This window comes from Haplochromis burtoni, unplaced genomic scaffold, assembly GCF_018398535.1.
Source record: "Haplochromis burtoni strain Fernald_Lab_line unplaced genomic scaffold, NCSU_Asbu1 Contig_12, whole genome shotgun sequence".
In the NCBI taxonomy this organism is placed as follows: domain Eukaryota; kingdom Metazoa; phylum Chordata; class Actinopteri; order Cichliformes; family Cichlidae; genus Haplochromis; species Haplochromis burtoni.
In genome coordinates, this window is record NW_024582373.1 from 3,912,498 (window position 1) to 3,927,199 (window position 14,702).

The 14,702-nt window shown below is 39.1% G+C and overlaps 1 protein-coding gene across 2 annotated transcripts in view; it reads left to right on the plus strand.

Moving 5' to 3' along the window:
- eys (eyes shut homolog) overlaps positions 1–14,702 on the plus strand; it is a 167,693-nt gene that overhangs the window by 132,375 nt on the left and 20,616 nt on the right. For both annotated transcript variants that reach the window (XM_005915494.3, XM_005915497.2), the window contains exon 42: positions 4,039–4,262. In XM_005915494.3, coding sequence (XP_005915556.1) covers positions 4,039–4,262 — 224 coding nt within the window. The remainder of the gene's footprint in view (positions 1–4,038; positions 4,263–14,702) is intronic.

Here is a 14,702-nt window from a genome sequence, read left to right on the forward strand (position 1 = left end):
ACTTACACTTACACGCTGTGTATATTTGTGGATAAACAATACCAGTAAAAAGCTACTTGTAGTGTTTTGTGTCAAATGAAGATCTTAAAAATGTCTTGGAAACAAATATGTGCTTTAGTTATTTGTGTTGTATTTATGTTGGCTTTATCTGACACTGTCAGCCAAGAGAAGAAGTGAGTGGGCTCAAAACTAAAGCCAGCTGTAGACTGATAGCTGCTGTCACTTTCCAGTCTAGACTGCCGAGGCTAATCAGACAGCTTAGCAGATGTTGGTGAAGCAATATTGCCATCTATTTCACTGTTAGTATATGTCAAATTAGAAGTATCTTGATTTCTCACTAAACACTGTTATCTAGTTACTCAGGGCTGTGGCAAAGTGGCAGGCTGTAGTTTTCATTTTGGATCAGTTTCTTTTTAATTAGTACAAAGACAGGATACACCCAGCTATAGAGCTACTGTGTCAGGGTTCACAGCAGGCTTGCTGCTCTACTGGTGTATGAGACCAGATTGCATTCAATGCCCAGTAGCCGGTGCCGTAGGGGTATAATTACTCATAGATAAAGGGAATGAAGGTATACATGTAGATATATAAATACTAATAATATGGCAATCTTAAAATAATGTGGTGAAATGTAGTTGTTATTGCAGTACTTAATAAGCAACATCAGTTAGTGTAGGAAAAGTAAGTTACAAGTAAGTTTCCTCAGTCTGGCTTGTTGCACTTTTCATGTTTACTTTCCACACTGGTTATAGTTTTGTATTCCGTGTATATATAAAGCTTTATTCTGGTTATATTTTTTATAGCTGTTGGTTTTGTCTGTCTTCTTGTTTTTGACGTTTTGTTACATGTATTTATATTTACATTTTCTTGACATTTTTGATTCATGTTAAACTAAACAGCACCACGTAGACCTAGGGGCAATGATCATTTCACATACCCTTCACATACGTAATCATGGTTAGGCTCTAACCTGAAGGCCAGTATTTTTTTCATCAGACAAAGGAAACAGTCAAACTTTTTTGAAGCGTTAAATGAACATATCTATTTTCTGGCTTTGAAATATTACCTCTACTTATTCACACTCTATCCAGTATTTACTAAGCAGAGCAAATTGGCTTTAAGCCGCAATCAGAAAAAGTGCAGATTGGAGTAGCAATTTAAGCCAGCGAGTCAAACGAACAATTGCCAAATTTCTGAAAACAAAAGCACTTAGTTGATTCCAGTAATGATCAAAAAGAATTTACCAAGGGCAGTACAAATTAGCATAGGGTCACAGACATGCATGAGTAACCTGCCGTCAGCACAAATACAGTTACTTTTAATCTGATAGGCATAATATACGCATATGTTTTAAGGTGTTTGTGTACAACTTCTGATAAATACTACAAAGGGTCATTTGTAGTACCATAAGTAGTAGGATTGGTTGGTGTGTGTGTGTGTGTGTGTGTGTGTGTGTGTGTGTGTGTGTGTGTGTGTGTGTGTGTGTGTGTGTGTGTGTGTGTGTGCATGCGTGCGCGTGCGCTCTCCATGGTCCTGAATTGTGGAGGGAAAAAAAGAAGAAATAACTTGAAAATTCAATCTGAAGATTTCATGTGTGTCATGAAATATTTGTTGGTGTGAGGCATGCCATGAGGCCCTGTGACATTTGTAAAAGTAAGAGTCAGATCTTGTTTGACCCCTTTAGAAGAACGAGAGGGAGAAAATGAAATGAAGGTTTGGAAGCAGTGGGCTCGCTGTGAATTCTGTTTGGAGGTTTTAGGTCTTCCTTGATTTTTTCCAGCGTGTTTTTCTTTTAATATATAACAATGTATCTGTAGCAATCTATAAGCTGTGATAATGTCCCCCTACTGCCAATCAAAAAGAAACACATGTAGCCCTTTTGACACACCCTCTCTTTTCTTGTTATAGCAGCAACTAGTGAAACCATGCAAAGTGTTAAAAGACAGAAATATTGTTTCTTTATTAGATAATGGTGCAATTACTAAAGCATTTTAAATAATCTCCTTGCCAAATGCTGTGGTCCGAAAGGGAAACACCTTCAAATATATATTCAATAAGGCTATCCACAAATAAAACACGGCCTTGCCTTTTAAACTTTTCACTATGCATCTTGAGTAAATCCACACAGTATGTTTTTTTCCTTGCCCAAAGATGGTTCGCACTAGCCCAAAGGCATAGTTAACCTCGCCCCAAGGTTTTTGTCTGTTTTTATTGTGGCCAAGTTTTACTCATCTAAACTGGCCTTACATGTGCATAAGAAGAATATGAAACAGATTCCACACTGCCTAGCCCTGCCTTCAAATAAAATTCGAAAATGAGCACACTGCTCATGTGAAAGCGGTGCTGTGGGTCCACTTACAAAGTCATGAATTTTACATTAGTGGGGCTTTTCAAATGGACTCTTCTCATAAACATGGTAAACATGCTTGAAGGCACCATAAAGTCATACATTATCATCAGCCCATCATCATCACACAGCTACAGTGAATCACATACAAGCACAGTTTAGCATGTTTTAAAAGCAGCCATCACGCGCTGCTTGTTTTATATGAATCGTAAGCTTTTTTAAAGATACTTTCAAGGTCCTTACAAGTGTGGCTTCATTGCACATACATTCACAGGAACCCTGTCATGCATGTCTCTTTATAGGCTTTTAAATCTGCAGCGGTTATGTCATTTAAAGCTTGTATTGAGCCAACGTCCTAAATGATAATGTGGTCTAACACTTAAGTGTCCCTTCACTGAACACCTCCACTTCAGCTGTCCAACACTTCCTCCGATGCCAGCAAGCAGTTATGACGAGTGCCAAGGATGTATAAATTCTGACATGACTGATGTGATTTTGTAATGGCAGAGACGAAACTGGAAACAGTAATATTCAGTGTACTTTGAGCTCTTCATACTGTTAACATCCAGTATATTACATGACAAGGTTGCATTTTATCACTAGTGGCAAGTGGCAAATGAGCTTTTTTAATCTCGTAGTTAACATTCGGTGTCCGTAATTTGACTCAGAAATGTTCACATCAACACATTTCTCTTTTATTATAGTTTGTTTTGTTTTATTACCCATAGGACCTCAGAGTAAACCACAGGAACAGTTAGAATCTTTTAGGACAGAACTTGAAATCTTCTGTAGGTTGAAGAGAAATGACACAATGTAAAGGAAGGAAATTTATACAGTACGACGGAATAAAATATAGGCACTTTTATGCTTATGTGATGTACTCGTTTGTAGCATTTTTGCAGACACAGCTGCAGTTGTTAAGTTGACTGTTACAAAAGAATAAGTTACAGGTTCACACAATTTATCTATATTAGCCAAATGTTACCCAATTACCGCACATCAAAGGAACCTACCAGTGTTTTTTGTTTTTTTTAATGATCATTATCTCTAGATATGTGACATCCAAAGAACTGAAAAAGAAAACATTACTCTGTGCTCATATTTCTCTAAACTTACGAACGCATTAATTTTGATGGTTAGTCTCACATTAAACATGGAATACATTAAATGCCCAGAATCCTCACTTCCCTTGCACCCACTGCCTTTACTTACCCATTAACTTCACAGCTGGAGGATAAGTTTTAACATAACAGTTAAAAAAGGCACAACATTTAAAACAAACAAACAAACAAACAAAAAACAAACATGGGGTCTAGTGTAATAATGTAACAGATAGTGTAACTGACTTATTAACAAGAATAAAAGTTACAGTCTAGGTGATACTAATACCGCATTACACCAGAGGGTAACAGTAGCTGAGTCTGTTATCTTTCTTCTTCATCATCTCAGGATACATTAAGGTCCTAATAATGTAATAGCAGTAATAATTTCACACACACACACACACACACACACACACACACACACACACACACACACACACACACACACACACACACACACACTGTGTTTTCATATCTTTGTGGGGACATCTAATTGACATAATGCTTTCCCTAGCTGCTTACCATAATATATACTGCTGATCACTTATGTGTGTTAATTATTTATTTATTTATTTATTTATTTTACAGGGGACCTTTGGACCCATATTTCTTGGGGATGTTTCATCTCAGTGGGACATGCATGACAAGAGTGAAAAAGCAGAGAAGAGATTCATTGGTTGTATCAGAGAACTTCAGGTCAACTCAAAGGAGATTTACCTGATGGGTGAGGCAGTTAGAGGGAGAAATATCAAGAACTGTGACCCTCCTGTCTGCCAGCACTTTCCTTGTCGTAATGGAGGAACTTGTATCAGGTAACGGGTCACTTTTTACCCTATTAAAGTTTACTTAATTATCTTTAAACCTAAAAGGCACAAAGAATATAGGAAATCCAACTGTCCTTCTTTATGGAGTAATAATACATTGGACTCAGTAACTTGACGTGAACTGCACCAGATTTGTATAGAAGACTGAAATTGCCAGAATCAAAAACCAAGAAAAAAAGAAAATAAATAAATCAGTATATAAATTAGAATGCCATTACATGCATAACTTGAATGTATCACATAAAATAATGTAATTGAAACCAATGTTGGTATTTATGTAAATATGGCTATGCACTAACCAATTCTTAATGCAAAACTCATCAGTTGTCAGGCTTATTATATCAGCACTGGACTAATTCCAGTGTGGGCGTACTGGAGGGTAGCTGTGCTCTATGGAACATTGGCTTGTGCCGTGCTATCAGTACAAAAACAACAAACAAACAAACAAACCCAAAAAAATTGTAACTTGATTTTTTGTTTTATTAAGCGAGAAAAATATTTGGCAATTTCTATGATAAACTGTCATCACACGACAGACATTTTTGTCTAGTTTTGATCTAAATTAGCCATTTCTGCTCTTTCTTGTATTCTAGCCACAATGATGCGCGTTATGAGTCATTGAAATGTCTGTAATGACGTCTGGAGCAGGCGGGTCAAGAACACTTCATAATGCTGTCTTTCTGCAGTAAACAAAAATAATTTAAATTAGCAAGCTGATTTATTTTTCTTCTTTTAATGGATGATGGCCTTCTCAGAAAGCTTGTACCAAAACACTGATTGCACTATGAACAACACAAAGAAAGGGGGTTCAGGTGAAAAAGCAACTGCTGGCTTTATTATATTGCTTTCCCTCAGCTTTTCCATGTCATGGATTCAAAAAGGTGCTGGGAACATTCCTCTGAGGTTTTGGTCCATATCTTTATGATATCATCACACAGTTGCTGCAGATTTGTTGGCAGCACATCCATGATGCCAATCTGCTATTCTGCTTCCCTAAGAATCTCTATTGAATCAAAATCTGGTGACTGTGAAGGCCCTTTGGGTACAGTGAACCCATTGTCATGTCCAAGAAAGCAGTTTGAGCTTTGTGGCATGGCAAATTATCCTGCTTGAAGCAGCAATCAGAAGATGAGTACACTGTGGTCATAAATTGATGGGCATGGTCAGCAATAATACTCAGGTAGGCTGTAACATTTAAAAGATGTTTACCTGAGGCCCAGGTATGTCAAGAAAAAATCCTTGCCGCTATAAAAATGATGGTCTTACCAAAAATAAATGATTTATTCTCAATGATCCCAACTAAACCGCCACAAGATTGGTTCAGATCTCTAGATTCATATATGTCCAAATTCCTTTGGAAAAATAAACCCCCACGTATAAGCTTAAAAACACTACAAAAGACCAAGGATAAAGGAGGATTAGAACTGCCTAACTTTCAGCACTACTTCTTAGCAAACAGGCTTCAGTTTATCTCAGGATGGCTAAAACACACCCTCTTAGATGAACCTTGGCTAGATGTAGAACAAGCACTTTGCAATAATCTAGAGATCTCAGACCTACCATTTATCAGCTCAAACATCCAACGACATGAATGCTTTAAAAGCATCAACATCAGCTCTTCTCTGACAGCATGGTGGGAGTTTCTAAAATTGACGGCGTCTTCATTAATCCCATGCAAACGTACACCTATCTGGAACAACCCTGACATATTACAAAACAATAATATGATAAACTTTTCAGATTGGAGTGGTAAAGGAATCAAATATTTAGAACATATACTAGAAGGAACAGAATTTATTTCATTTGACGAGACTAGTTACACAATATGGGATCAACAAGAAAAGATTTTTAGAATATCAACAAATTAAATCCATAGTAAAAAAGAAATTTAAACCGGGTCAAGTTGAACTACAAACACCACCAAGTGTGGTTCAATTTCTTACTCTTAAAACCCCCAAATTACTATCCAAAATATACAGAATGCTTTCTAAAACAGATGAATCAATATCACTTCCTATTGCAAAATGGGAAGCGGATTTATCAGTTAACTTAGACCTAAAACTTCTGGTCTCAGATTTGCTTAAAAACCTTTCATCTAATTAGAAATCCCAGTCTTCAATTAATTCAATACAAAATATACATAGAGTGCACTATACAGGTCATCGGATGTTCAAGATGGGCTTTACGTCTACCAACAACTGCTCACACTGCCAAACCAATTCACCGGACAATTATATCCACGCTCTTTGGTTCTGTCCACCAGTTCAGAAGTTTTGGCGCGAGATATGTGAAGACTTATCGAAGTGTCTGAAATGTAACATTCCAACTTCCCCCTTAGTGTGTTTGTTGGGCAGCTTAGATAATGTCACTTCAGAAAAGAATATCGCCCATATGGTTTTCACTGCCCTATGCATAGCCAAGAAAACAGTCCTCATGAACTGGAAAAATAAAAATAATCTTAATTCTAACCAATATAGAAATTATCTATTAGATTACATTAGTCTTGATACAGCCTCTGCCACCACATCAGATCAATTGCTCTGGGCTCCTTTGATCAGCTCCATCACCTAGTGGGGGTGGGGGGTCATAGTTTGGTCCCACCTTCGCTGTTGTGATTGGTGTGGGGGTAGGGACAGGCTTAGGGCGTCGGGGGATTCCCCAGGAGCATCTTCCTTGGAGGGCTCAACCCGGGGTTGCGGTCATGGCCTATTAAGGGCTCTGTTGGCTCTTAGGTGACGGTTTCCTCGTGGCTGTGTGCAGCGGGGCTAGGGGAGGGTCTGTGCTGACAGACGTGGGTTACTGACCTGGTAGCCTGGCCGCCCCTGGGTGGGTCCAGGACAGGCGTGGGGTTCTGGGGGTGCTCGGTCTCTGGGCTGGGGCCCTGGCTGGGCCTTGGGGGCTTCGGTCCTGGTTGGTGTGTTGCCGGGGTTGTGGGCGGGTGGGTGTATGGGGCCCAGCCCTGGCGCAGGGTGCCGCCAGTGCATCGAGCCACCTGGGGGGCTCTTCAGCTGGTGGGGGAGGCTGTTACATCTTGCAGGAGGTCTCCTCTCTTCAGGAACTCACTCTGCAGGAGGGGGAGATACAGGAGAGGTGGAGGAAGATCTCAGCCTGGGCGTCTATTGTCTTGTGTAGTCTGGAAGATGAGTGGATGACGGGGTGGGTGCAGTTTTCTCTGTGGTGGGGTCGGGTGGGCTGTCCCGGGCTCTGTGGGGCCGGCGGCGCGACTGAACCGGGCCCTGGGCCGGATCATCATGGGACCTAAATACAAGCGCGTCATGCTCACAGGTGTACACACGGGTGCTCACACACACAAACTACACCCTTTTTGGCTCCTACCTCAAAGCACACTGTGCGCTGTCCATCTTACGTGCTGCACAATAATGTTTAATATTTAGTATTTACTGTTATATTCCCATAGATCATCGTGATGTTGTTTATTCTATTGCTCTTTTTCTTCTGCTTGTTTTCTCTTTTTTTCTTTCTCAACAGGTGATCCAGGTGATTGATATATGTATTTTTTGTCTGCTTATTTTGTTGGTTTTTGTTTTTTGCCCTTCGTCCCTCTTCTCTGCTGTTTTTTTTTCCCTCTTTCTTTCTCCCCTTTCTTTTCCCCAGTCAAGTCTGTCCCGTATTTAGCAAGTGAAAATAAAATAAAATAAACAATAAAAGGTGAATCAAATAGACCATAACGGCAAGGCTGGGATGGTCTATTTGGTAAAGTAAATCCGTTGGGCATCTTTCTTCACCTTTAGACAATCCATCTAATGGCAAAAGAGCCAAACGGGACAGGCAAAAACCGTCATTAAACCACCAGCAGCAGCAGCCTGAATCATTAATTCAAAGCAGGATGGATCTGATTAACATGTTTTTATGTTATATACCCCACATTTTGACCCAACCATCTAAATGTCACAACAGAAATTCAAGACTCAACTGAACAGGGAAGGTTTATCCAATTTGCGACTATCAAATTTTGATGATGCAGTGTGAAATAGCTTCAGTTTCCTCTTCTTAGCTGAGATGAGTGGCATCCTGTGTGGTTTTCTGCTGTTGTAGCCCATCTGCTTCAAGGTTTGATGTGCTTTCAGAGATGCTCTTCTGCATGCATTGGCCATAATTAGTGGGAGGATTTTTGTGTTACTGTTGCCTTCCTGTCAGCTCAAAACAGTCTGACCGTATTCCTCTGGTCTCTGGCATCAACAAGGCATTTCCCCCCTGAGAACTCCCACTCACTGAATGTTTTCTTTTTTTCAGATCATCCATTCTCTGTAAACCTTAGAGATGGCCATGTGGGCAAATCCCAGTAGATTAGGACTTTCTGAAATACTCAGGCTTGCCCTGCTGGCACCAACAACCATGCCAGGTTCAAAGTCACTTAAATCACCTTTCTTCGCGATTCTGATGCTCAGTTTGAACTGCAGCAGCTCGTCTTGACCGTGTCTACGTGTTTAAATGCTCTGAGTTTCTCCCACAGTATTGGATGATTTGTGTTAATGAGCAATTGAACAGGTTTGCCTAATGAAGTGCTTCTCAGTGAATGCATACTTCATAATTAGATCCCTTAAATCACTTTTCTTTTAAATTAGCAACATATTCACATTACATCTACATTACAGGTGGGTTGTTTTATCCAAGCAATGTATTTGTACACATACTCTTGGGTGTCTTTCCTCCAGCACAGTATGATATGTGAAAAGAGCAAGCCAAGGATCAGTCAACCAAGTCTATGACTTATGGATGAGGCCATGATGTCCAGACTTTTACTTCCTCTAAAGCTTCAATAAAAACACTGGACCCACAGTTCTTGTGATGCAGCTTTTGTTATGCTCTTCCTGTGTGGTAAATGTCTACATCTCTACATCATCCCAGAGTCTGTAACATTTGTTCTATTGAGAATTTCAAATTTTGAACTTATGAGTATTCTGCCTCAGGTCTCAAATCTCCTGAAATAATAATAATAATAATAATAATGGATACTTTATTGATCCCCATGGGGAAATTACTTGTTTTTCTCTGCATTTGACCCATTCACTCAGTGAAGCAGTGGGCAGCCCACTAAGCAGGCGCCCGGGGAGCAGTGTGTAGGGACGGTACCTTGCTCAGGGGTACCTCAGGGTAGCCGTTAGGTGGATTCGAACCGCCGACCTTCTGATCACGGGGTGACCACTTTACCTACTGAGCTATCCCTGCCAAATAACATGTTCTTGCTCTGAAAAGTCAATGTAAAACACAGGACAGCAAATAACAGGAAGTGCTGCTGCTTGAGTTCCTGCCATGTGATTGTTTGATTAGATATTTGCATATTTTGCATTGACAGCCAGTTGAACAGGTGCACCTCACAAATTGGCCAGTTAGTGTGTTTTGGTCTGTTTAGAGCTGTGATTTCTTCTAAGGGAAATGGATCCATTTGTCTCAGGTGTACTATTTAGCCTATTTTCTCTGAGCTTATTGTTTTGGGTTTTACGAGCCAAGATTTTAAATCTGACTTTATTGGTGTCATCAGTGCAGTCAGCTGTTTTCAGCTAAAAGGCTCTAAAATCTTATTTTCCATTGTCTGTCAAATATTACGACAAGAGGTATCAACCAGCAGGTAAACATACATTTACTGGATGACGGGAGTTATTTCTCCTGGGAAATGATGAAGTCAAATGAGAGAGAAAAGAAAAGAGATATTGGATTTTAATTCATCAGGTCATCAGAATGTGTCGCAAATGAAATACAGCGTAACATCTGCTGGATGTGTGATCTTCTGTCATCTTGAAAGGAGGCTGGAAAGATGACACATGGGTGTTGTTTACAGCTTCAAATTAAAATCTCCCTAAAAGAGTAATGTAGCCATGGCCAGTTAATTTTCGCTTTTTCGTGTCAATTTTCTCTTGTCCACTAAAGGCAATCGCTACGCCAAGTTAGTCCTGCATGCCGAGGCGAATATGCAAAGATCTGCTCTTCCTTTATCTTTATCTAGTGCAGCTCATCAGACTGCCATCAGGCCCCACTTACCAGCCATTTTGCCTGTCTTTTTAAATATGCATTAACTACACATGATGCTCTTTCACCTTAGGTAAATGCCTTCTTCATTGTGTTATGACACTATCAATTAACAGATGCATTTATTCAACAGGAAATGAAAAAGGACACCATGAATATTGGAATGTGAATAGCTCCAAGAATACCAATTAAGAGCTGGTGGCATTGGCTTGTCATGTGCGAGAGACTGGGCCTTGCAATTATCTGTGTGATGAATACGCGTTATTGCAGTATCCTCTTGAACCACACAGCATGCGGAGGTCACCAGGAGTTCAGAGAGCTCTGGTCTATGTGGTAGTTGCCCTGAATTGCACTACTGCAACATAATAAGATGAATAAGGACTTTTATCCGAAGTTCAGTTGGGGTGATTTTTACCACTGCCTGCTTTTAATGTCGCTTCTGTTCATTTAGGCAAGTAGAAATATCAATATTAAACCCAAGAGGATAATGGCTTGTGGCTGCTGTGTGATACATACACATTAACCAGCCAGGCAATCAGCACCTGAAAACTGTGTCCTTTTTATCTTCAGTGCCAGCCCTGCGATGGTTGATATCTGTGTCGTTTATAAATCTCGGCTGCAGGTCACACAGGCAGATGTTATTAGACAGAGTGTCAATGCAGTTTATTTTCAAGACATATACACGCATATAATCCTATTTTCAAAAAGGTTAGAAGACAGTGTAAATATAAGCAGAATGCATGGATTTGCAAGTCATTTTAATACTTTGCTTTATTGATAACAGCATAAGAAAAACATTCTGTTTATATTTCAGCTGTTACTTGCCAATATTATACAGACTTCTACCACACAATTGTGTCAATGGCTTCCAGCTTTGCATTCAGAGACTTCTTTAGATTCTGTGATTTATTTAATGATATTATGCACCTTGCATAATTAAATAGCCACATTAATTGTGCACACAAACAATATTCTTAAATTGTTGAACTGTTCGCCCACACTGTGTTTTACAGCACCCTGAACCCATCTCCATAGTTACTTCTGAAAGCCTCTCTGGGATCCTCTTTTTATACCCATTTATTGTTTAATTGGAGGAAAATGCGCAGACCTGATTTCATACAGTTAGATAATAAGTCAAAAGGCATCATGATGATTAGATAGTTTTTTAAATAAGTGTCTTGTCCCTGGATACTCTTCTCCCTGACTGTGAGTGTCCTGCTGGGGTGCTGATGCTGATGGCATCCCAGTATGCCTCTCTCTGTGCGTGCGCTGAACCTTTTGAGTGAGCAGTTGGCAGCGCCTGAGGGTGTCTGTGGTTAGGCTGCGAGCATTAGGAACCGATGTTTACTCTGCCCAGCGAGGTCCTATTTTGTCTTTTTGTGCTTATATCTAGGCCTTGTTTGTCGCATAAGCAAAATTTGATTTCAAGGACTTTGGAAAGTAATACGGCAAATAATTTTCTTTATAAAATGACAGCTTTTATACTGCTTTTTTAACCATAACACAGGATTGTATCCCTCTGTCTTTGTCTAATTTAAAATTTGCGCAATGATCTCAAACAAGTAAGTGGGGCAGATAGCATGACAGGAAAAAAAATAAAAAAATCAATTTTTTTCTCAGCCCTTTAAGCTTATTATCCAACATGTCAAGCTACTTCTTTAAGTCCATATATCAAACCGGTAAAGTACAGTTGATGAGAGCTCTAACAAGGATGAAAATGACCCCAAAACCTAAAACTTGAGCTATAAAACCAAAGCTGAATTAGATGAAACATACTGAAATTCTGAAGGTAACTGCTGAGTTAGAAAATGATTCTCTGTGAGCCTGTAACTCTGACGAACACATTTCTAATAAAAGCATTTCTGATTTATTGTTAATGGAAACTTATTGATTGCAGCTGCTTTAGTGTATTCATCATGGAGTGAGATTGTGTGATCTTCTCAGGGAAGTAAAAGGAAACGAGCTGATGGTCTACAAGGATAATATAGGATAAGGATACAATGAACAGAGCACATTGTATTCACACTCAGAGGAGAATATGTGCTAATTGGTTGAAGTAGAGATGGCGCTTTGCTGATTCTGTGGTGGCCGTGTTTTGGTAGCACTCAGTCCTCCTCATAAGTTCACTTCTGGCAAGTGTTCTTCACAAAGAAAGTGAAACTAATTTTACCTTAATCAGACCTCCAGCTATGCTTGTTTCAAAGTATCTATAAAATAACTCAAGGTCCAAGAAACAATTATTCCACTTCATTCTGAGCACAGTTGTGGTCTCAGAAGGATATTTCCAAAGAAAGCTCGCTCATTACAGACTTTATTGCATTTGCGTCTTTGAATTTTGGAGGACGAGTGCGTTCAAAACAATTCTGTGAAGATTTTTTTGTTAACTTAATTTTTATGTTGGTTTGTTTGCACTAGTAAACATGTTTAAAATAAGTTCCTGTATAACCTTGACATATTTAGAAGTAACAAATAATGATAATAGGTAAATGGAAGCAAGTTGCACACAACTCAATATGAAAGGAAAATGGCATTCAGCATTTAAATTTCCCGTGAGATCTGTTTGTTTTTTTTATCATTATTTTGACTCTAAATAAAGTATAATGAAATACAATAGAGATTTTAACATGACATCTGTATCTCTCTATTGCTCTTACTAAATTCATTAATTAAGACTAAAACGCTAATGTGTTAATCAGTCTCTCAGTACTTTTTTAACACCCCCATCTAATGCTTCCTGCTGAAGATGTAAATCTTTTAAAAGGAGCCACATTTTAAATGTAGGTTAATTCTTCTTAAAGGCTAACAGATTTCCTGAAACAGCTGTGCACTGTCACTCAAGCAGCAATAAATCTTGCATTTGCTGAGCGCTAACATGAGTTGTGGACAGATTTGATGCTCGATTGGCCTAAATATTGACTAAAATATTGATTTACTATTGACTTAAAGTAATCTGCAGCGGTCATGTTCATTGCATTTAACTACCCTGAAAACACCAGTTCAGTGACGCTGGTCTTTCGTGTGTGAGAGGAAAAAACAGCTCAGTGAAAAAGGTTTCGGTAGGCTTTGTTGGCAGAAATAAAATAATGTATGGCAATATTTTTTTTTTAAATTAGGATTGGTAGTTGTGTTATGTTTCATAATGAAACAACTGAAGATTCTTGACATCAAGTATTGTTTTTGACGACTACCTCTTAGCCACAGTGTTTCTGGTTAGCCGGAATTCAAAATTGTAATGTTTTGAAGTTTGTTTATACCAGATTTCTCAGCAGAGTCAGTCGGCAGGAATGATTATGTGACTTTGTGAATGCTTCCTCAATGTGTTGCTGCCATGGAGAAAATAATGTCTCCTGTAGAACAGCCAAGAATTACAGCTGTCATGGATGATGAGCTCAAAAAGAGAGAAATTGATTGTATCGCTTTAAGAGCCTGACAGTGTGAGTGTGTGACAGATAGGCACAGGACACACAAATGTGAGTTTTACATGATGAGGACTCGCTTCACTTTGGGTTAATGTTATCTCTTGAAAACTTTCCAACAACTCAACAGGATAAGTGCAACATGTTTCATCTCCTAAAAAGTGTTTTCCTCAAACTCTCTTAGAAAGAAGGTAGCTTTACCAACATGCTCGTGTCCTTGCAAAATAATAAGGATGACAAAATGTGTTGGTTACTTTTCGGTTGTTACAGGCTAGAAATGTTGTTATTTCACCTTTCATATATAGATAGGCCTATTTTTCTGCTGGTTCTTCAAAATCCCTGCAAGATTAAACAAAGTTAGGACATTTACACTGTAAATGTCCAAAAGGCTTTTGATCAATGCCATCATCAGACACTTTGTTAGGTCCACCTGTTTAACTGCTTATAAACGCAAGCATCTAATCAGCCAATCACATGACATGACATGTTGATATTGTCAAGACAACCTGCTGAAGTTGAAATCGAGCATCATAATGATGAAGTGACTTTGACTTTAGGTGACTTTGAATGTGTCATGGTTTTTAGTGGCAGACGGACTGGTCTGAGTATTTCACATCTACTGGGATGGCTGATAACAGGCTGATAGGAAGGCAACAGTAACTCGCATAACCATTAAGACCACCACACTGGATGTGGTCTTCTGCTGCAGAAGCTGTTGTGCTGCGTCTGCACTTTTGGGATGTGATAGAACAGGAAATTTTTATAAAGGATGTTCAACCAACAAATCTAAAGCAACTTTGTGATGCTGTCGCGTCTATATGGACCAAAACTTATGAGGAATGTTTCCAGCACCTTATTGAATCCATGCTATAAGAAATTGAGGTGCACAGGAAAGGGAACTCCAACCCATTACTACCAAGGTGTATGTAATAATGTTTCCCTAAGTGTATTTTATGTTCAAAATCCCTTGGCCAAAGATAATTAGAAGTCAGCTTACAAAACACTGTGGAAACACAAATATATT